The following is a 20,522-nucleotide window of genomic DNA, read 5'->3' on the forward strand; positions in this document are numbered from 1 at the left end:
GAGGAGGTGCACAATGCCAGTAACATGAGCAGCAATGAGAAGGATTGGCCGCTGAACTACAATTGATATTTCTTTGCCTGATTTTAATTAATTGAGAAAAGTATGGGTGTACAAAGAACAAAGAACAAATAAAATTACAGCACAGGAACAGGCCCTTCGGCCCTCCAAGCCTGCGCCGATCCAGATCCTCTATCTAAACATGACGCCTATTTTCTAAGGGTCTGTATCTCTTTACTTCCTGCCCATTCATGTATCTGTCGAGATACATCTTAAAAGACGCTATCGTGCCCGCGTCTACCACCTCCGCTGGCAACGCGTTCCAGGCACCCACCACCCTCTGCGTAAAGAACTTTCCACGCATAGCCCCCCTAAACATTTCCCCTTTCACTTTGAACTCGTGACCCCTAGTGTAATTTTAACTTAACTCTTCTCTCAGAGGGTTGTTAATCTTTGGAATTCTCTTCCCCAAAGAGCAGTGGAGGCTGAGTCATTGAATATATTCAAGGCTGAGTTGGACAGATTTTTGATCTACAAGGGAGTCAAGGATTATGAGAGCAAGCAGGAAAGCGAGTTAAGGCCACAATCAAATCAGCCATGATCGTATTGAATGGCAGAACAGGCTTGAGGGGCCAAATGACCTACTTGCTACTCCTATATCTTCTGATTTTATGATCTTATGATGTCATTAATCAGATCAACCCCCTGATTTATACCCAACCCAATTATATGGGGAGGCGGTGGTGTTGTGGTATTGTTACTGGATTAGTAACCCAGAGACCCAGGGTATTGCTCTGGGGACATGGGTTCAAATCCCACCACAGCAGAGGTGGAATTTGAATTCAATTAATAAATCTGGAATTAAAAGCTAGTCTAATGATGGCCATGAAACCATTGTTGATTGTTGTAAAAACCCATCTGGTTCACTAATGTCCTTTAGGGAAGGAAATCTGCTGTCTTTACCTGGTGACTCCAGACCCACAGCAATGTGATTGACTCTGACATGCCCCCTGAAATGGCCTGGCAAGCCACTCAGTTGTATCTAACTGCTAGCACTGTGGGTGTACCTACCCCACATGGACTGCAGCAGTTCAAAAAGACAGCTCACTGCCATCTTCTCAGGGGCAATTAGGGATGGCAATAAATGGTCAGCGATGCCCACATCCCATGAACGAATAAAAAAAAAGTACTTTCCAAAGTTATATCAAGCAGCATGAAAAATGGGAGGGCGATCTGATTGTGCCACTTTCCCACCAGATGAGTTAGGTTGAAATGGCTCCTAATTGAATCAAAAGGTAATTTGTTTCATTTGGACTAAGATCATTTACCAGTTGGAATGGAAGGGAAACTGACATCTGAACTACTTCTTTTACTATTTGAAAAGCACAATTTTGGATAGAAAGGAATAAATACCTCACAGTCACAGTAGTGCATGTAAGGTACAAATATGTGATAATCATCAATAAATCCAATACAGAATTCAGGAGAAACTTCTTTACCCAGAGAGTGGTTAGAATATAGAATGTGCTACGGCAAAGGTGTCATTGTGGCGAATACCATAGACGCATTGAAGGGGAGGGTGAAAAGAATAAAAAATCATGTTGGCAGGGTTAGATGAAGAGAGGTGGGTGGAGGTTCATGTGGAACATAAACACTAGCACAGACCAGTTGGGCTGAATGACCTATTTCTGTGCTCTAAATATTATGCACAAAATGCCACCAAAATCAGTGTATCTGTAGATTTTCCTTCTGCCTTCTCAGTTCCAGTTAGTGTATGGCTTAAGAACAATAGAGGAAATAATTAAGGGAAAATAGAAAAATTATCCTCAAATTGAAAATAAATACATAAGATAGCATATAGAGCTTGAACTGGCAATGACTCAAAAGATTATTCCCAGGGATGTGAAAAATCTATTCAAAAAAGTATCAAGATGTTGCATGTAATTTAATACAGCCAAATTCTATGTTAAAGTCTCACAGCAGGGCAGAAAGCACAACCTAACATCCGAATGTGTTACTCTTAATTATACACAACATATTGTTCTCACCAAAAAATCAATTTCCCACATCATGCAGATCCTTGCCTAATCAGAACACTCAAATATATTTCCATCAAGCAAATAAATGCATTTCCAGCAGTCTACAATTGGAGGAATGCAAAAGGAGATCTATGATGAGAATGTATTTTTTAAGAATGAAAAATCCCATTTAAGTTAACAAATCCATGTCTTTTTGATTAATTTAATTTGATCTATGCACCTTTTCATCACATCACTCAATTTCATGTTCTCTACTAACATATATTTAATTACTCTTTCAACCAATTTATACGAAACACTTTAATTACTTTGCATTTTCCCGCATTACTTTCTCTGTTTACAATTTTGGTATTACCTGAAATGTGGAGATTTTGCTTTTGCCCTTGTCCAAATCAGCCAGGTAATTCAACAAGGTGACTGTAATCAATATGTTAATTTTACATAATTCATTTAATTGCCCGAATCATTTCTCAATCGGATTAAGTTGACTCATCAAGACATTGAGGAGGGTGCCAATTCATTCTTATTCAACAGCCCTAAGGCACTCCAGCATTTCATTTATTCAGCTAAGAAAATGTATACAAAGTCCTTTGAAGGATTTTAAATTGACTGTCTATTATCAACAAAGCAAATCAAATTCTTGACAAAAGTAATTAAATTGTGGAATACGTCAAGGCTATGTGGCTATAAGATGAAAGCCCAATGTTTTGCTTGTTTGCATTCTTTCCTCCATCCTCCAACAATTCCAACTAGTGAAAACTTCTGCCACACGCATTTTGTCCCATTTTTTCATCACCCCTTATTAAACTACATTAGCTCGACATTACCCAATCCTCACTCTCACTTTCAATTCTTTTTATGGCCACATCCTATCTACACAATCATCATCAACTCCCCATTCCTCTCACTCAGTCCTTTTCTATACTCCCATCCCAACTTGTCCAGCCATTGGTAGAAGGGCCTTTACACACCTGGTTCAACTGATTGAAATTCTCTCTCTAAACTACTCGATGTCCCTCCCTTTCCTCCTTCATTGATTTTTCTCAAAATGCATCTCTTTTACCAGCATCTATTTCCCTTGCATCTATCTGTGGAGTGACTTGGGACACTCCTTACATTAAACATGCTATATATATGAAAGCTATTATTGTCAAATGCAATAATTGTAACTTTTTACAAATTACTGGTGAGGTCCCATTTAGAATTTTGAAAGCAAATTTCGATTCAGAAAGCAGCAATATGATTTTTCCAGGATCAAAGATCTGAATCATTCACCCTTTGCCCATTTAAAGAAATAAAATTCCTCTTATTTGATACAAAGAAAATATCCCCAGTGGCTTCACCCATAAGTTCCCACATTCAAGAGGCAAGTCTCTTTGAAACAGAACAACTGAATGAGCTACATTATCTTCAAACTGCACATACCAGTAAAAGTGAATTAAAAACCAATTCATCTGGATATTACTTACTTTTCTTAAAATATTGCAGTATTGTTATGATCAGAACATTGCCTGAAAGGGTGGTGCAAGCATATTCAACAGTAACTTTCAAAAGGGAATTAGATAAAAACTTGAAGGGGAAAAGTTTGCAGGGCCGTGGGGAAAGAGCAAAGGAGTGGGCCTAACTGAACAGCTCTTTTTAAAAAAATCACACTGGCACGGAGGGCCAAATGGCCTCCTTTTGTGCTGTATGATGCTATGATTCTATGTCCTCTGGATATTCATAGCAATGTAAATAAAGACAATTCTTAAGAAGCAATTCTGTGCTCCCAGTGGGGAAACACATTCAGAGATATTGCAAAGAGGTTGCAATGTTGCAGAGTCACAGAATTATCCTTTAAACTATGGGCTGTGTGAAAGGGAGCATCGAGCCCCTCCCTAACAAGTGAGTGAGATTTCTTTGTGTCCACTGACCACCTCCAGGCGCGTATCCATTGTCTCTCGAGATAAGGAGGCCCAAAAGATGCTATGATTCTATGTCCTCTGGATATTCATAGCAATGTAAATAAAGACAATTCTTAAGAAGCAATTCTGTGCTCCCAGTGGGGAAACACATTCAGAGATATTGCAAAGAGGTTGCAATGTTGCAGAGTCACAGAATTATCCTTTAAACTATGGGCTGTGTGAAAGGGAGCATCGAGCCCCTCCCTAACAAGTGAGTGAGATTTCTTTGTGTCCCTACCTGGCTTGGTCTACCCTCGCTAGAGAGAAGAGACAGACAAATATTGTCCGCTGCACCATGCTCCTAAGCTATGTGTGCTGAAGACTGTCTCATCGAGCAGCCAAAGTAGCCTCCTTGATGTTGAGGCTCATGACACCTGCATTGTCTGTTCAGCTAAGCCACCTGCCAAGCATATTAAATGGAAACACATTTCACTGTCAGGATGCGAGATGTTATGGCATTTAGCCAATGGCTTCCAATTGTTGTACAGCTATCTTAATGCACAAAAGTACACAGTTTGTTAGCTATTCCATCTGGGAGTCCCAATTAATCATCCCATAATCAACATTCTAATGGCTTCTGTATTTCTGGGACTTAACTGTTTGTAAGGTGAGCTGTACATAATAAATAATCAATAACATAAATTAAACCCAAATCCCTTTCTGGCTATGTAGCAAAAAATCCCAAAACATTATAGGTGACAACAGTAAAAAGGCTGTTAATCAAGCTTGTCACTAGGCAACATCAATATGTTTGAGAGTCGCACCAGGGTGGGAAGTAAACATTTTGTTAGAGAACTTAAAGGTGGTTATTATATTCTGTCAGTGCTGTAGGGCCAAGTAACAGCACCACAAAACAAAGTCGCACATAGGGCTGAATTTTACCAGTCCTCTGGAGATGGGCTGGGAGGTGGGAGGGCTCATAAAGTGGCCGTGGAAGGCGTTAGGAGGGATGCCCCATGTCTCCCTGCTGCTATGGGATATTCCGAAAAGCAGGAAAGGCTGTGATGTGGCCGCCCAACAACTGAAAGCAGACAACCAATTAATTAAATTAAGTGGCCAATTAATGGACGATTTACACCCTTGCTGGCTTTTTACCAGCTTTAGGACTGGCACCCACCATGTGGGGGACCGCCAGATAAACCGTGGCGATTGCCCAGCAGGTTCCCAGGGTGGAGGGGCTCACAAAGGGCATTCCCCCACCAATCTGCTTTTGGTCTCCCCAGTGTAGAGAAGACCACATTGTGAGCAGCGAATACAGTATACTAAATTGAAAGAAGTACAAGTAAATTGCTGCTTCAGCTGAAAGGAGTGTTTGGGGCCTTGGATAGTGAGGAGAGAGGAGGTAAATGGGCAGGTATTACACCTCCAGCGATTGCATGGGAAGGTGCCGTGGGAAGGGGACGAGGTGGTAGGGGTAATGGACGAGTGGACCAAGGTGTCATGGAGGGAATGATGCCTTCGAAATGCTGACAGGGGAAGGGAGGGGAAGATGCGTTTGGTAGTGGCATCACGCTGGGCGTAGCAGATGATCCTTTGGATGTGGAGGCTGGTGGGGTGGAAAGTGAGGACAAGGGGAACCCTGTCACGGTTCTGGGGGGGAGGGGAAGGGGTGAGGGTAAAGGTGCGGGAAATGGGCCGGACACGGTTGAGGGCCCTGTTAACCACAGTGGGGGGGAATCCTTGATTGAGGAAAATGGAAGACATATCAGAAGCATTGTCGTGGAAGGTTTCATCATCAGAGCAGATGCGTCAGAGATGGAGAAACTGGGAGAATGGAATGGAATCCTTACAGGAGGCAGGGTGCAAAGAAGTGTAGTAGAGGTAGCTGTGGAAGTCGGTGGGCTTATAATGAATATTAGTAGACAGCCTATCCCCAGAGATGGAGACAGAGAAGTCGGGGAAGGGAAGGGAAGTGTCAGAGTTGGACCATGTAAAGGTGAGAGAAGGGTGGAAATTAGAAGCAAAGTTGATAAGTTTTCCATTCGGGGCAGGCGCAGGAAACAGCACTGATACAGTCATCAATATACCGGAAAAAGAGTTGGGGGAGGAGGCCTGAGTAGGACAGGAACAAGGAATGTTCGACATATTCCACACAAAGCCAGGCATAATTAGGACCCTTGCGGGTACCCACAGCAACACCTTTTACTTGAGTGGAGTTGAAGGAGAAGTTGTTCAATGTGAGAACAAGTTCAGCCAGGCGGAGGAGAGTGGTGTTGGATGGGGACTGGTTGGGCCTCTGTTCAAGGAAGAAGCGGAGAGCCCACAGACCGTCTTGGTGGGGGATGGAGATGTAGAGAGATTGGACATCCATAGTGAAGAGGAGGCGGTGAACAGAGAGTTTGGACAAAGAGAGACATGCGCGTGCATATAGAAATGTAAGCCTGGAAATGACCAGGAGTGATATTATTGTATAAATGCTTAACACCCTCATATCATTGTCCTCTTTTTACTATTTTAAATTAGGCACAAACCCATTGATCTCAAATGGATTAACATCTCAAATAAACAGCAGACAGGAATTGAATAGTAAATGTTTTTATAATGACATTTCTCGTAACAGTTTCCAGGCTTTGCGGAAACCCACAGACACGCAGATTTGCACTTTTGACAGTAATTCATCACCCCCTCTGTGTACAAAAGTGCTTTTTTAAATTCTCCTTGTGCTATAACACTTTATTTAGTTACTATCTACATGCAGAATACAGCCAGCTTTGTTTTGGTAAATATTTAACACAACACTACATAGGAAATGCGAATGTTTGCGATCTTATGGTTTCTGTATACACAGCTGAAACTACAATAGACAAGGTACTCCCTTTCAAGGCATTTGTTTCTTTACACAAACCCGTTTCTGCACTGCACCTGTTAACAATATTTTACTGAATTGTCTGCTTCATCACTTCTTAAAATCAGAACCACAAGATTTTTTTCTGATATTTTGCCTGCACTGTGGAATGCTGCCTTTGCACAGATATGTGCCAAGTCTACACTTGGGCAGTTCTGATGAAAGATCACTGGCCTAAAATGTTAACTCTGTTTCTCTCTCCACAGATGCGGCCAGACCTGCTGAGTATTTCCAGCACTTTTTGTTTATACCACACCTAGTCTCTCAATTCTTCCTATCCCAGGAACAATTCTTAGCATGCCTGTAAGACATTCCTTTTTATGCTATTTTGGCATAGCCATGAACTCATTTAAAATAAGTGGGTTAACCTCTCCATTGATACAGCGACAGAGGACGAATACAATAATATTAATAAATAATGCAACCCTAAGTTATGAAACTGTAAGGTACAGCAAGTTCTGTATTATTAGCCAGCAAAGAGAACCTAGCCTTTTTTCCATACTACAAATTATTCCAAAAATATCCTGTACTTATTGATTTATATATGAATTTCATACCATTATATAGAAAAATATAGGGTAAGGAGAATATGAAAGTGAAAGTGGGAGGTGAATGGCTGATAGCATCCTGTCCTTTCAGTGTTCTCTGCAAAGTGCTGTACAGCACATAATGTAAGCCATTGGAATGTTTACCTTGCCTTCTAGGAACAGACTTCCTTCTGATTACTGAGCGCAAATTGTCTCAAAGAAAATAATCAGTATCGGAATACAATTTGGATCAAAATGTTTCAGCTATGGTTGGATAAAGATATTGGGTGCAAAATTTGTATCTGAGGCCCCCTTTTTGTGGGCACTATGGATGCTGTTTGGGCACAAAAATTATGTCCACGGTGAATATGCACACTTCAGGTGAGAGTTGTGCTAGACGCCACATTGGTGAGGGTGTTAGGGCATGCGGAGTGTATGCGGAGGTATGCAGAATAGGCAGGTGGTGCCATCAATCAGCCTGTAACAATGATTTCACACCAATGATCAACATTCCAGCTAATGCCTTCTCTTAATCTTGCATAGCTGAACATGTGTCCAGCAGTAGGAAGGAACCCTCACAAGCACTATTTAAAGGGTTCATCAACTAGTTTCAAATTAGTTGCTTTACTGACTGTTGCTATAATTGTAGAAGTGTTGGAGGTCTCCAGAGTAGTTTAAAGTTGCTGAAGTCTACAGGGAGTGGAGTGGCATATGAAAGACTTTGCCCTGATTTTAAGGGTTCTGAAAAAAACAGTGGCTTCCAGACATGGGTGCAGTAGGAAGAAATTGTTTAGGGCATTTCTGAGACCACACCTGAAGTATACTTTTGGTTTCCATATTTTAGGATGGATATACTTGCATTGGAGGCAGTACAGTAAAGGTTCACTAGATAGGTTCCTGGGATGAGAGGGTTGGCTATGATAAGAGGCTGATGAAATTGGACCTATGCTATCTGGAATTTAGAAGAATGTGAGGTGATCACATTGAAACATACAAGATTCTGAAGGAGCTTGACAGGTTTACTGAAAGCTTGTTTCCCCTGGCTGGAGAATCTAGCACATGGGGGCAAAGTCTGAGGATAAGGGGTCGCCCATTTAAGTATGAGACGAAGAGAAACTTCTTCATAGAACCATAGAAAATTTACAGCACAGAAAGAGGTCATTCACCCCATCATTTCTGTGCCGGCCGAAAAAACTAGCCTCCCAATCTAATCCCACTTTCCAGCACTTGGCCCGTAGCCTTGCAGGTTACAGCACTTCAGGTGCAGGTTCAGGTACCTTTTAAATGAATTGAGGGTTTCTGCCTCCACCACTGGTCTGGGCAGTGAATTCCAGATACCCATCACAATCTGGGTGAAGAAGTTTTTCCTCATGTCCCCTCTAATCCTTCAACCAATCACCTTAAATCTGTGCCCCCTGGTAATTGACCTCTCCACTAGGGCAAGCAGGTTCTTCCTGTCTATTCAATCCAGGCACCTCATAATTTTGTAAACCTCAATTAAGTCACCCCTTAGTCTCCGCTGTTCTAAGGAAAACAACCCTAGCCTATCGAATCTTTCCTCATAGCCGCAATTTTCAAGCCCTGGCAACATTTTTGTAAATCTCCTCTGTACTCTTTCCAGAGCAATTATGTGCTTCCTGTAATGTGGTGACCAGAACTGTACGCAATACTCCAGCGGTGGCCTAACCAGTGTTTTATACAGTTCCAGCATTACATCCCTGCTTTTGTATTCTATATCTCGGCCAATAAAGGAAAGCATTCCATATGCTTTGTTCACCACTTTACCTACCTGTCCTGCCACCTTCAGGGACCTGTGGACATGTTCTCCAAGGTCTCTCACTTCCTCTACCGCTCTCAATATCTTCCCATTTATTGTGCATTCCCTCGCTTTGTTTGCCCTCCTCAAATGCATTACCTCACACTTCTCTGGACTGAATTCTATTTGCCACTTTTCCGCCCACTCAACCAAACCATTGATATCTTTCTAGAGTCTACAGCTATCCTCTTCATTATCAACTACACTGCCAATTTTTGTGTAATCTGCACATTTCCCAATCATGCCTCACACATTTAAGTCCAAATCATTAACATATACCACAAATAGTTAGGGACCCAACACTGAGCCCTGAGCAACACCACTGGAAACCGCCTTCCATTCGTCGACCTTTGTTTCCTGTCACTGAGCCAATTTGGATCCAATTCTCCACATTCCCCTGTTTCCCTTGGGCTTTTACTTTTCTGATCAGTCTGCCATGTGGGACCTTGTCAAATGCCCTACTAAAATCCATGTAGACAACTGCACAACCCTCATTAATCCTCCTCGTTACTTCCTCAAAAAATTCAATTAAGTTAGTAAGACATGAACTTCCCTTATAAAATCCAGGCTGACTATCCCTAATTAATCCGTGCCTTTCTAAGTGACATTTTATCCTATCTCTCTTGATACTAATAATTTGCCCACCACCGTGAGACTGACCATCTTATAATTATTTTACCTATCCCTCACACCTTTTTTAAACAATGGTACAATGTTCGCATACCTCAGAGCTTCCGATCTTTCCTCCCTGGCTTTCTTTAACAACCTGGGATACAATCCAAATGGCCCCAGTGATTTATCCACTTTCAAAGATGTCAGGCCCTCTGGTACTTCCTCTCTCATTATGCTTATCATATCTAATATTTCACACTCCTCCTCTTCAGCTACAATGTCTGCATCATCCCTCTCCTTTGTGAAGACAGAGACAAAGGCCAAAGAGTGGTTTTTCTTGATTTTACCTGCCAATATTTTTTCATGTCCTCCCTTTGCTTTCCTAATTTCCTTTTATACTTCACCCCTGCACTTCCTATACTCCTCTAGGTTTTCTAAAGTATTAAGCATTTTGTGACTGTCAAATGCTTTCTTTTTCTGCTTCTAGATAGTCAGGGGGCTCTAGATTTAGCAATGCCACTCTTATTCTTGTGGGAACATGTCTATACTGTGTCCGTAGAATCTCGCTTTTGAATGCCTCCCACTGAATTGTCACTGAATTTCCTTCAAGTAGCTGTATCCAGTTCACTTCTGCAGATCACCTGATCTGAGGTGAGAGTGACTGCCCTTGACATCAAGGCAGCATTTGACCAAGTATGGCATCAAGGAGCCCTAGCAAAACTGAGGTCAATTTGAATCAGGGAGAAAACCCTCCGCTGGTTGGAATCATACCTAGCGCAAAGGAAGATGGTTGTGGTTGTTGGAGGTCAACCATCTGAGCTCCAGGACATCACAACAGGAGTTCCTCAGGGTAGTGTCCGAGACCCAAACATTTTTTTGCTGCTTCATCAATGACCTTCCTTCAATCATCAGGTCAGAAGTTGGGATGTTAGCTGATGATTGCACAATGTTCAGCATGATTTGTGACTCCTCAGATACTGAAGCAGTCCGTGTAGAAATGCAGCAAGACCTGGACAATATCCAGGCTTGGGCTGATAAGTGGGCGAGTAACATCCGCACCACACAAGTGCCAGGTACTGACCATCTCCAACAAGAGAGAATCTCACCATCTCCTCTTGACATTCAATGGCATTACCATTGCTGAATCCCCCATTATCAACATCCTAGGGGCTACCATTGACCAGAAACTGAACTGGAGTAGCCATATAAATACCGTGGCTACAAGAGCAGGTCAGAGGCTAGGAATCATGCAGTGAGTAACTCATCTCCTGACTCCCCAAAGCCTGTCCACCATCTACAAGGCACAAGTCAGAAGTGTGACGGAATACTCTCCACTTGCCTGGATGGGTGCAGTTCCAACAACACTCAAGAAGCTCGACACCATCCAGGACAAAGCAGCCCGCTTGATTGGCACCCCATCTACAAACATTCACTCCCTCCACCACCGACGCACAGTGGCAGCAGTGTGTACCATCTACAAGATGCACTGCAGCAACGCACCAAGGCTCCTTACACAGCACCTTCCAAACCCGCGATCTCTACCAACTGGAAGGACAAGGGTAGCAAATGCATGGGAACAGCACCACCTGCAAGTTCCCCTCCAAGTCACACACCATCCTGACTTGGAACTATATCGCCGTTCCTTCACTGTCGCTGGGTCAAAGTCCTGGAACTCCCTTCCTAACAGCACTGTGGGTGTACCTACCTCACATGGACTGCAGCGGTTCAAGAAGGCAGCTCACCACCACCTTCTCAAGGGCAATTAGGGATGGGCAATAAATGCTGGTCTGGCCAGCGATGCCCACATCCCATGAATGAATAAAAAAAAAACACTCTGCTTCATAAAATTTACCTTTCCCCAATTTAAAACTTTTACTCCTATTCTATCTTTGTCCTTTTCCATGATTATGCTAAATCCAAATGTATTATGGTCGCTATCTCCAAAATGGTCATTTCATGCTACTTCAATCACTTGCTCAGCTGCATTTCCTAAAACTAAATCTAGAATTGCATCCCCTCTCATTGGGCTTGTTACGTGCTGGCTAAAAAAAGTTCTCTTGAATGCAGTTCAAGAATTTTGTGCCCTGAGTGTCTTTCACACTGTTCGTCTCTCAGTTGATATTATGGTATTTCAAATCCCCAACTACCATTGCCCTATTGTTTTTGTACTCAGAAATTTGCTTCCATATTTGTTCTTCTATCTCCTTCCTACTATTTGGGGGTCTATAGCACACTGCTAGTAGTGTGACTGGCCCTTTTTTACTTCTGAGCTCCACCAATATGGCCTTATTGATGATTCATTTAGCATATCATCCCTACTCACAGCTGCAATTGATTATTTAACCAATAATGCTACACCCCCTCCTTTTTATCCCCCCCTCTATCCTACCTGAAAACTCAATTTCCAGGGAGGTTGAGCTGCCATTTTCGCCCCTGTTTCAGCCAAGTTTCCATTATAGCAATGATATCATGTTGCCATGTGTCTATCTGTGCCCTCTGTTCATCGGCTTTATTTGCTGCACTCCTTCCATTTATATAAATATCGTTTAACACTGCCAAATTCCTGTGCTGCATACTGTTTAACCTTTGCTTCCTACATCTTTCAGAGTCACTCGCTAACTTTCTTCCTCCCATTCCCTGCTCTGAATTTGTCCTATCTGAAACTGCCCTCAGAGGGTTGTGAATCTTTGGAATTCTCTACCCCAGAGGATTCTGGATGCTGCATCTTTCAGTGAATATAAGGCTGGGAACGACAGATTTTTGGTCTCTTCGGGAATCATGGGATATGGGGAGCAGGCAAAAAAATGGAATTGAGGCAGAAGATCAGTCATGATCGTATTGAATGGTGAGCAGGCTCAAGGGGCCATATGGTCTACTCCTGCTCCTATTTCTAATGTTCTTATTCCTGGAATACAGCATGACTGGGAGACTGAGCAGAGGCGACTCAAAGCAGAGCAAACTGCTAGAAAAGGGACGAGGAGGAGGATGAGAAGGATCTCAGCAGGAAACCATATCAGCCCAGGGTATTCAGGGAGCAGTTCCCAACCTGAACCTCAGTGAGGAACACTATGTCAGACATCCGCACTTCAGTAAAGATGCCTTCACTAAAATCTGACACCTACTGCAGCCACAACTGCAGCCTCAGAGCAGGGTAAGGATAGCATTGTCGGTGACTGTGAAGGTGACCACGGCCATTAGCTTTAATTCATCAGGCTTCTTCCATGCTGGAACAAATGATATTTACAACATTTCACACTTTGCAGCACACTGTTGTGTAAGGGAAGTCACTGAGTCTTTCTATTCAAAGAGAGCTGATTACATTTCATTCTCTCCTACCAGAGAACAGCAGGCAGAGTGAACACATGGCTAGAGGACTGCAATATTCCCCATGGTGCAGGATGCTATTTGACTGCATGCATGTCATTTTGTGGGTGTGGCATGTCAACCCTGAGGTGTACTGCGGCCCAAAGGCGTACTGCAGCCGAAAGGTATACTGCTCCCTCAATGTCCAAGTGGCATGTGTCCATATGCAGAGAATCATGCAGTTCAATGCCTAGTATCCTGGCAGCAGTCATGAGCAGCAGTGCCACTAGGCAGTCAAACCCCATAGGATATTCCCATTTGGAAGAAAATGGGCTCATCAGTGATAGGCAACATGGTTTTGTGCAGGGAAGGTCATGTCTTACCAACTTAATAGAATTCTTTGAGGAAGTGACAAAGTTGATTGATGAGGGAAGGGCTGTCGATGTCATATACATGGACTTCAGTAAGGCGTTTGATAAGGTTCCCCATGGCAGGCTGATGGAGAAAGTGAAGGCGCTTGGGGTCCAAGGTGTACTAGCTAGATGGATAAAGAACTGGCTGGGCAACAGGAGACAGAGAGTAGCAGTAGAAGGGAGTTTCTCAAAATGGAGACGTGTGACCAGTGGTGTTCCACAGGGATCCGTGCTGGGACCACTGTTGTTTGTGATATACATTAATGATTTGGAGGAAAGTATAGGTGGACTAATTAGCAAGTTTGCAGACGACACTAAGATTGGTGGAGTAGCAGATAGTGAAGGGGACTGTCAGAGAATACAGCAGAATATAGATAGATTGGAGAGTTGGGCAGAGAAATGGCAGATGGAGTTCAATCAGGGCAAATGCGAGGTGATGCATTTTGGAAGATCCAATTCAAGAGTGAACTATACAGTAAATGGAAAAGTCCTGGGGAAAATTGATGTCCAGAGAGATTTGGGTGTTCAGGTCCACTGTTCCCTGAAGGTGGCAACGCAGGTAAATAGAGTGGTCAAGAAGGCATACGGCATGCTTTCCTTCATCGGACGGGGCATTGAGTACAAGAGTTGGCAGGTCATGTTACAGTTGTATAGGACTTTGGTTCGGCCACATTTGGAATACTGCATACAGTTCTGGTCGCCACATTATCAAAAGGATGTGGATGCTTTGGAGAGGGTGCAGAGGAGGTTCACCAGGATGTTGCCTGGTATGGAGGGCGCTAGCTATGAAGAGAGGTTGAGCAGATTAGGATTATTTTCATTAGAAAGACGGAGGTTGAGGGGGGACCTGATTGAGGTGTACAAAATCATGAGAGGTATAGACAGGGTGGATAGCAAGAGGCTTTTTCCCAGAGTGGGGGTTTCAATTACTAGAGGACATGAGTTCAAAGTGAAAGGGGAAAAGTTTAGGGGGGATATGCGTGGAAAGTTCTTTACGCAGAGGGTGGTGGGCACCTGGAACGCATTGCCAGCGGAGGTGGTAGATGCGGGCACGATGGAGTCTTTTAAGATGTATCTAGACAGATACATGAATGGGCAGGAAGAAAAGAGATACAGAACCTTAGAAAATAGGCGACATGTTTAGAGAGAGGATCTGGATTGGCGCAGGCTTGGAGGGCCGAAGGGCCTGTTCCTGTGCTGTAATTATCTTTGTTCTTTGTTCTGATAGGGTCTTCTGATTTGGCCAGTGGTCAGGGACAGAAGAATGCGACTGAGAGTAAGGCAGGTAAGGGGATCGGGAAGGCAGAAGTGGAGGAGCCTCAGCCCTTGCAATTGTCCAACAGGTTTGACGTTCTTTCCGCTTGTATGGATAAGAGCGGAGGATGCAGGGTGAATGAGCAAACTGACCATGGCACCATGGTACAGGACACCATTCAAGAGTGGGGAGTAAATAGGAATGTAGTGGTAATAGGGGACAGTATAGTCAGAGGGATAGACACAGTTGTCTGCAGCCAAGAGTGAGAGTCCAGAAGGCTGTGTTGCCAGCTCTGTGCCACAGTTTGGAACATCTGCTCTGGGCTGGAGAGGAACTTGCAGAGAGGGGAAAGATTCAGTTGTCGTAGTCCACATGCGTACCAATGACATACATAGGATTCGGAAAGAGGTTCTGCATAGGGAGTATGAGCAGCCAGGGACTAAATTGAAAAGCATAACCTCAAAGGTAATAATCTCTGGATTATTACCTGAGCCACAAGCAAATTGGAGTAGGGTAAATAAAATTAGAAAGTTAAACGCGTGGCTCAAAGACTGGTGAGGGAGGAATGGGTTTCAATTGATGGGGCGCTGGCACCAGTACTGGGAAAAGTGGGAGCCATACCATTGGGATGGTCTTCACCTGAACCGTGCTGGGACCAGTGTTCTGGTGAGTCGTATAACTAGGGCGGTAGAGAGGGCTTTAAACTAAATAGTGGGGATGAGGGATCAAGTGAGAGAAAGTATGATAAATTAAGAGAGAGAGGAGAAGGCAATACAGCAAGGTAGCAAGAAGGGAAATAATAATCAGGGCATGTCAGGAAGGCACAGGAATATCCAAAATTAAGAGTGTGCAGGCAGCTAGTGTAAATAGTAAAAAGACAGAACTAAAAGCTCTGTATTTGAATGTGCGTAGCATTCGTAACAAAACAAATGAATTGATAACTCAAATTGAAATAAATATGTATGATCTGATAGCCATTACAGACACATGGCTGCAAGATGACAAAGGCTGGGACCTGAATATTCAAGGGTACATGACATTTGAGAAGGACAGGAAACTCGGAAAAGGTGGCGGGGTAGCTCTGTTAATTAAGTATGACATTAGCACAATAGAGAGAGGTGATCTTAGCTCTAAAAATCAAGATGTAGAATCAGTTTGGGTCGAGATAAGAAATAGTAAAGGTAGGAAATCACTTGTGGGAGTAGTTTATAGGCCCCATAACAGTTACTACACTGTAGGATAGGGTATACAGGAAGGAATAGTGGGGGCTTGTGAGATAATAATGGGTAATTTTAATCTACAAATAGATTAGACATATCAGATTGGCAAAGGTACTCTGGAAGATGAGTTCATGGAGTGTTTTCAGGACAGTTTCTTAGCGCAGCATGTTCTAGAGCCAACCAGAGAGCAGGCTACTCTAGATCTGGTACTGTGCGTTGAGACAGGATTAATTAATGACCTCATAGTGAATGTGCCTCCAGGTCGCAGTGGTCATATAATTGAATTATCCATTCAGTTTGAGGGTGAGAAAAGTAGATCTAAGACGAGTGTTTTAAACTTAAATAAAGGTAACTGTGAGGGTTTGAAGACAGAGCTGGCTAAAGTAAACTGGGAAATCCGGTCAAAGGATAGGTCAGTAGAGATGCAGTGGCAGACATTTAAGGTGATATTTCATAACACTCAATAAAGATACATTCCAGTAAGAAAGAAAGACTCTCAGGGAAAGATGTACCATCCGTGGCTAACTAAGGAAGGTAACGATAGTATTAAGTTGAAAGAAAAAGCATACAAATCAGTGAAGAATAGTGGCAGGTCAGAAGATTGGACTGAACATAAAAGAAAGCAAAGAATGACGAAAAAAATAATCAGGAAAGAGAAATTAGAGTATGAAAGAAAGCTAGCTAGAAATATAAAAATGGATAGTAAGAGTTTCGACAGGAATTTTAAAAGGAAAAGAGCAAGTAAAGTGAGTGTTGGTCCTCCAGAGAGTGAGACTGAAGAGTTAACAATAGAAAATAAGGAAACGGCGGAGGAACTGAACAGTTTTTCGCTTCTGTCTTCACTGTAGAGAATACAAATAATATCCCAGAAATAATTGTAGATTAAGAGTTGAAAGGGAGGGAGGAACTTAAAACAATTACCATCACCAGGGAAAGGGAACTGAAAATTATTAGATCTAAAAGCTGATAAATCCCCAGGTTTCCCCAGTGAGAAACCTTTAAAGAAATAATTCAAAATGTTTAATAAAAATACATTCCTTTGAAAAACAAAAATTCAGCCAGGAAGTCCGTGGCTCACTCAGGACATTAAAGAGAGTATTAGTTTAAAAGAAAAGGCATACAATGTTGCAAAAAAAGAGTCACAAGTCTGAGGATTGGGAGTGTTTTAGAAACCAGCAAAGGGCCACCAAAAAGTTGATAAAAAAGGAAAAAATAGAATATGGGAGTAAACTACATAAAAACAGACTATAAGAGCTTTTATAGGTATATCAAAGGAGAGTAGCTAAAGTAAACGTTGGTCCCTTGGAAGCGGAGACAGGAGAACTTATCATGGGGAATGAGGAAATGGTCGAGACATTGAGCAAATATTTTGTGTCTGTCTTCACTGTACAAGACACAAGTTCCATCCCAGAAATAAACAGTAAACTAGGCAATAAAAAGTGTAAGGAAATTCATATCAGCAGAGAAAAATTATTAGATAAACTTAAGGGACTAAAATCTGACAAATCTCCAGGACCTGATGGCCTACAGCCCAGGGTTCTAAAATAGATAGCTGCAGAGATAGTGGATGCACTGGTTTTATTTTTCTGGAAAGGTCCCATCAGTTTGGAAAATAGCGAATGTAACCCACTATTCAAGAAAGGAGGAAGACAGAAAGCAGGAAAGTATAGGCCAGTTAGCTTAATGTCTGTCATAGGGAAAATTATGGAATCTATTATTAGGAAGTTATAGCAGGTCATTTAGAAAATCTCAATGCAATCAGGTAGAGTCAACATGGTTTTGTGAAAGGGAAATCATGTCTGACTAATTTATTAGAGTTCTTTGAGGAAGTAACAAGCAACGTGGATAAAGGGGAACCTGTGGATGAGGTGTACTTGGATTTCCAGAAGGCATTTGACAAAGTGCCTCATTAAAGGTTACTAAACAAAATAAGAGCCTGTGGCATAGGGGTAACATATTAGCATGGATAGCATGGATTGATTAGCTAACAGGAAACAGACAGTCGGCATAAATGGGTCATTTTCAGGTTGGCAGGCTGTAACTAGTGGAGTGCCACAGGGATCAGTGCTGGGGCCTCAACCATTTACAATCTGTTTAAATGACTTGGATGAAGGGACGGAATGTATGCTTGCTAAATTTGCTGAAAACACAAAGATAGGTAGGAGTGTAAGTTGTGAAAAGGACATAAGGAGTCTGCAAAGGATATAAATGGGTTATGTGAGTTGGTAAAGTTTTGGCAGATGGACTATAATGTGAGAAAATGTGAACTTGCCCACTTTGGCTCGAAAAATAGGAAAGCAACCTATTATTTAAATGGAGAGAGATTGCAGAACTCTGAGATGCCAATGGATCTGTGTGTCCTAGTACACGAAACACAAAAAAGTTAGCATGCAGATACAGCATGTGATTAAGAAGGCAAACGCAATGTTGATGTTTATTGCAAGGGAAATGGAATATAAAAGTCGAGATATTTTGCTACAGTTGTCCAGGGCATTAGTGAGACCACATCTAGAGTATTGTGTACGGTTTTGGTCTCCTTACTTAAGAAAGGATATAACTGAATTGGAAGCAGATCAGAGAAGGTTCACTCAATTGATTCCTGGAATGTGAGGGTTGTCTTAAGAGGAAAGGTTGGACAGGTTGGGTCTGCATTCATTGGAGTTTTGAAGGATAAAAGGTGATCTTATTGAAACATCCAAGATTCTGAGGGGACTTGACAGGGTGGATGTTGAAAGGACGTTTCCCCATGTGGGACAGACTAGAACCAGTGCACATGTTATTTCTGGCTTAATTGCAATATTCACGTCTATTTTATATTAATTTTTGTTATTTTTAATATTGTCACTCAGGGCTGAAAAATCAACCTAAACCACTTTCAGACTCAAATCGAAGAATTGTTTGGAGTTGTTTGCTGCCTCATTTGTTTTATACAATGAGCAGCTATTTAAAATTTCATTCTAAATATCAAACACAAGTCATTATGAACACATTTAGAATGTAACAGCATATAGCAACTAGAGCAATACCTAACAACAGTGTTTGGTCACCTTGGGCCATCACAAAATCTGAATAATTTGGAATGCGTTTTAAGCATTATGTGTTAGCTTTTAACATTATAATCATGTGCTACCACATTTTGATGCCACAGCTGCAAACTGTTCTGCTTTATTTTGGACAAAATTAATGTATGCTCTTTTTGGTAGACTGAGCCAACAAGCAACTTTCATTTTGTGTTATTTTCTTTAATTGCAACATATTAAATACTAAAAGCTCAATTGAATAGATCCTACCATGACAGCTGGGCAAAGCTCTATTCCATCCAGGTCTTCCATCATCTCCCATAATGCATGTAAGGGTTGAATAACCTTGCAACACATATCCCGCATTGCAATAATATGTAACGGTCGATCCCAGCTTAAAGTCACTTCCTAGTCGGGTACCATTCATGACATTCCCAGGATCAAAGCATGATTCCCGAAGTTTTGCTAAATAATCAAGAAGAAGATAATGTTCAGAACAATTCTATACATATTTGTAATGCTTTTGGTTATCAATTTTTGGTGCTTCTCAAAAATATTCTTCAATGATTTTCACATAATAATAATTGGCTTATTTAAATAAGAGCAATTTCCTGTTCAGGAGCTAGTAAATGATTAGTTATGCCATTTGAGATCAAAAAGTCTAATATGAGACATGAGGATCAAATTCTTATCAAGCTGCTTTGAAACATAGAATTTACAGGATAGAAATGGGCCATTCGACCCAACACTACCACTGTTTATGCTCCACACAAGCCTCCTCTCAGCCTTTTCATCTTAACCTAACACGAACATTATCTTCTATTTCTTTCTCCCTCATGTGCTATCTAGCAGCTTCCTCTTAAATGCATCTATGCTAGTTGTTTCAACCACTCCATATGGCAGTGAGTTCCACATTCTCAGCACTCTTTGGACAAAGAAGTTTCTCCTAACTTTCCAATTGGATTTTTTTTTGTGACTATCTTCTATTAATCACCTTAATTTTGGACTCCCATACAAGTGGAAACATCTTATCAATGCCTACCCTATCAAACCTCATCAACATTTTAAAGACCTCTAAAGGTCACTTCTCAGTCTTCTCTTTTCCAGAAAAGAGCCCCAGCCTGTCAGTCTTCCCTAATAGTTGAACCCTCTCAGTTCTGGTATCATCCTGGTAAATATTTTTTCACAACCCTGGAAAGCAATGAGGTATTTGAGGGTTCAAAGAGAATCTATTTAGTTAGATATAAGGAACTATAGAAAGGCTATTATGCTGCTTGGTGTATACAATAGGCCACCAAATACTGAGATGGGGATAAAGCAGCAAATGTGCAGCAAATTGCAGAAATATGCAAGACCTGTAGTATAGTGATAATGGGCAACTTCAATTATCCTAAAATAGGTCAGGAAAATACCAAGTTTTAAGGGTGAAGAGCAGGAGGAATTTCTGAATGGTGAACAAGAACATTTTTCGATCAGTATGTTTCCATCCCAACAAAGAAGGAAGCAGTGTGGAAACATGCTCTGGGGAATGA

General features: G+C 41.9%; 1 protein-coding gene across 1 annotated transcript in view; it reads right to left on the reverse strand.

The window, feature by feature from the left end:
• The window catches only part of csmd3b (CUB and Sushi multiple domains 3b), a 2,327,439-nt gene that overhangs the window by 333,930 nt on the left and 1,972,987 nt on the right, over nt 1-20,522 (reverse strand). The window contains exon 30 of the mRNA XM_068032163.1: nt 19,261-19,455. Within this exon, the coding sequence (XP_067888264.1) occupies nt 19,261-19,455 (195 nt within the window). The remainder of the gene's footprint in view (nt 1-19,260; nt 19,456-20,522) is intronic.

The sequence above is a fragment of the Heterodontus francisci genome, chromosome 5, assembly GCF_036365525.1.
Source record: "Heterodontus francisci isolate sHetFra1 chromosome 5, sHetFra1.hap1, whole genome shotgun sequence".
Lineage (NCBI taxonomy): Eukaryota > Metazoa > Chordata > Chondrichthyes > Heterodontiformes > Heterodontidae > Heterodontus > Heterodontus francisci.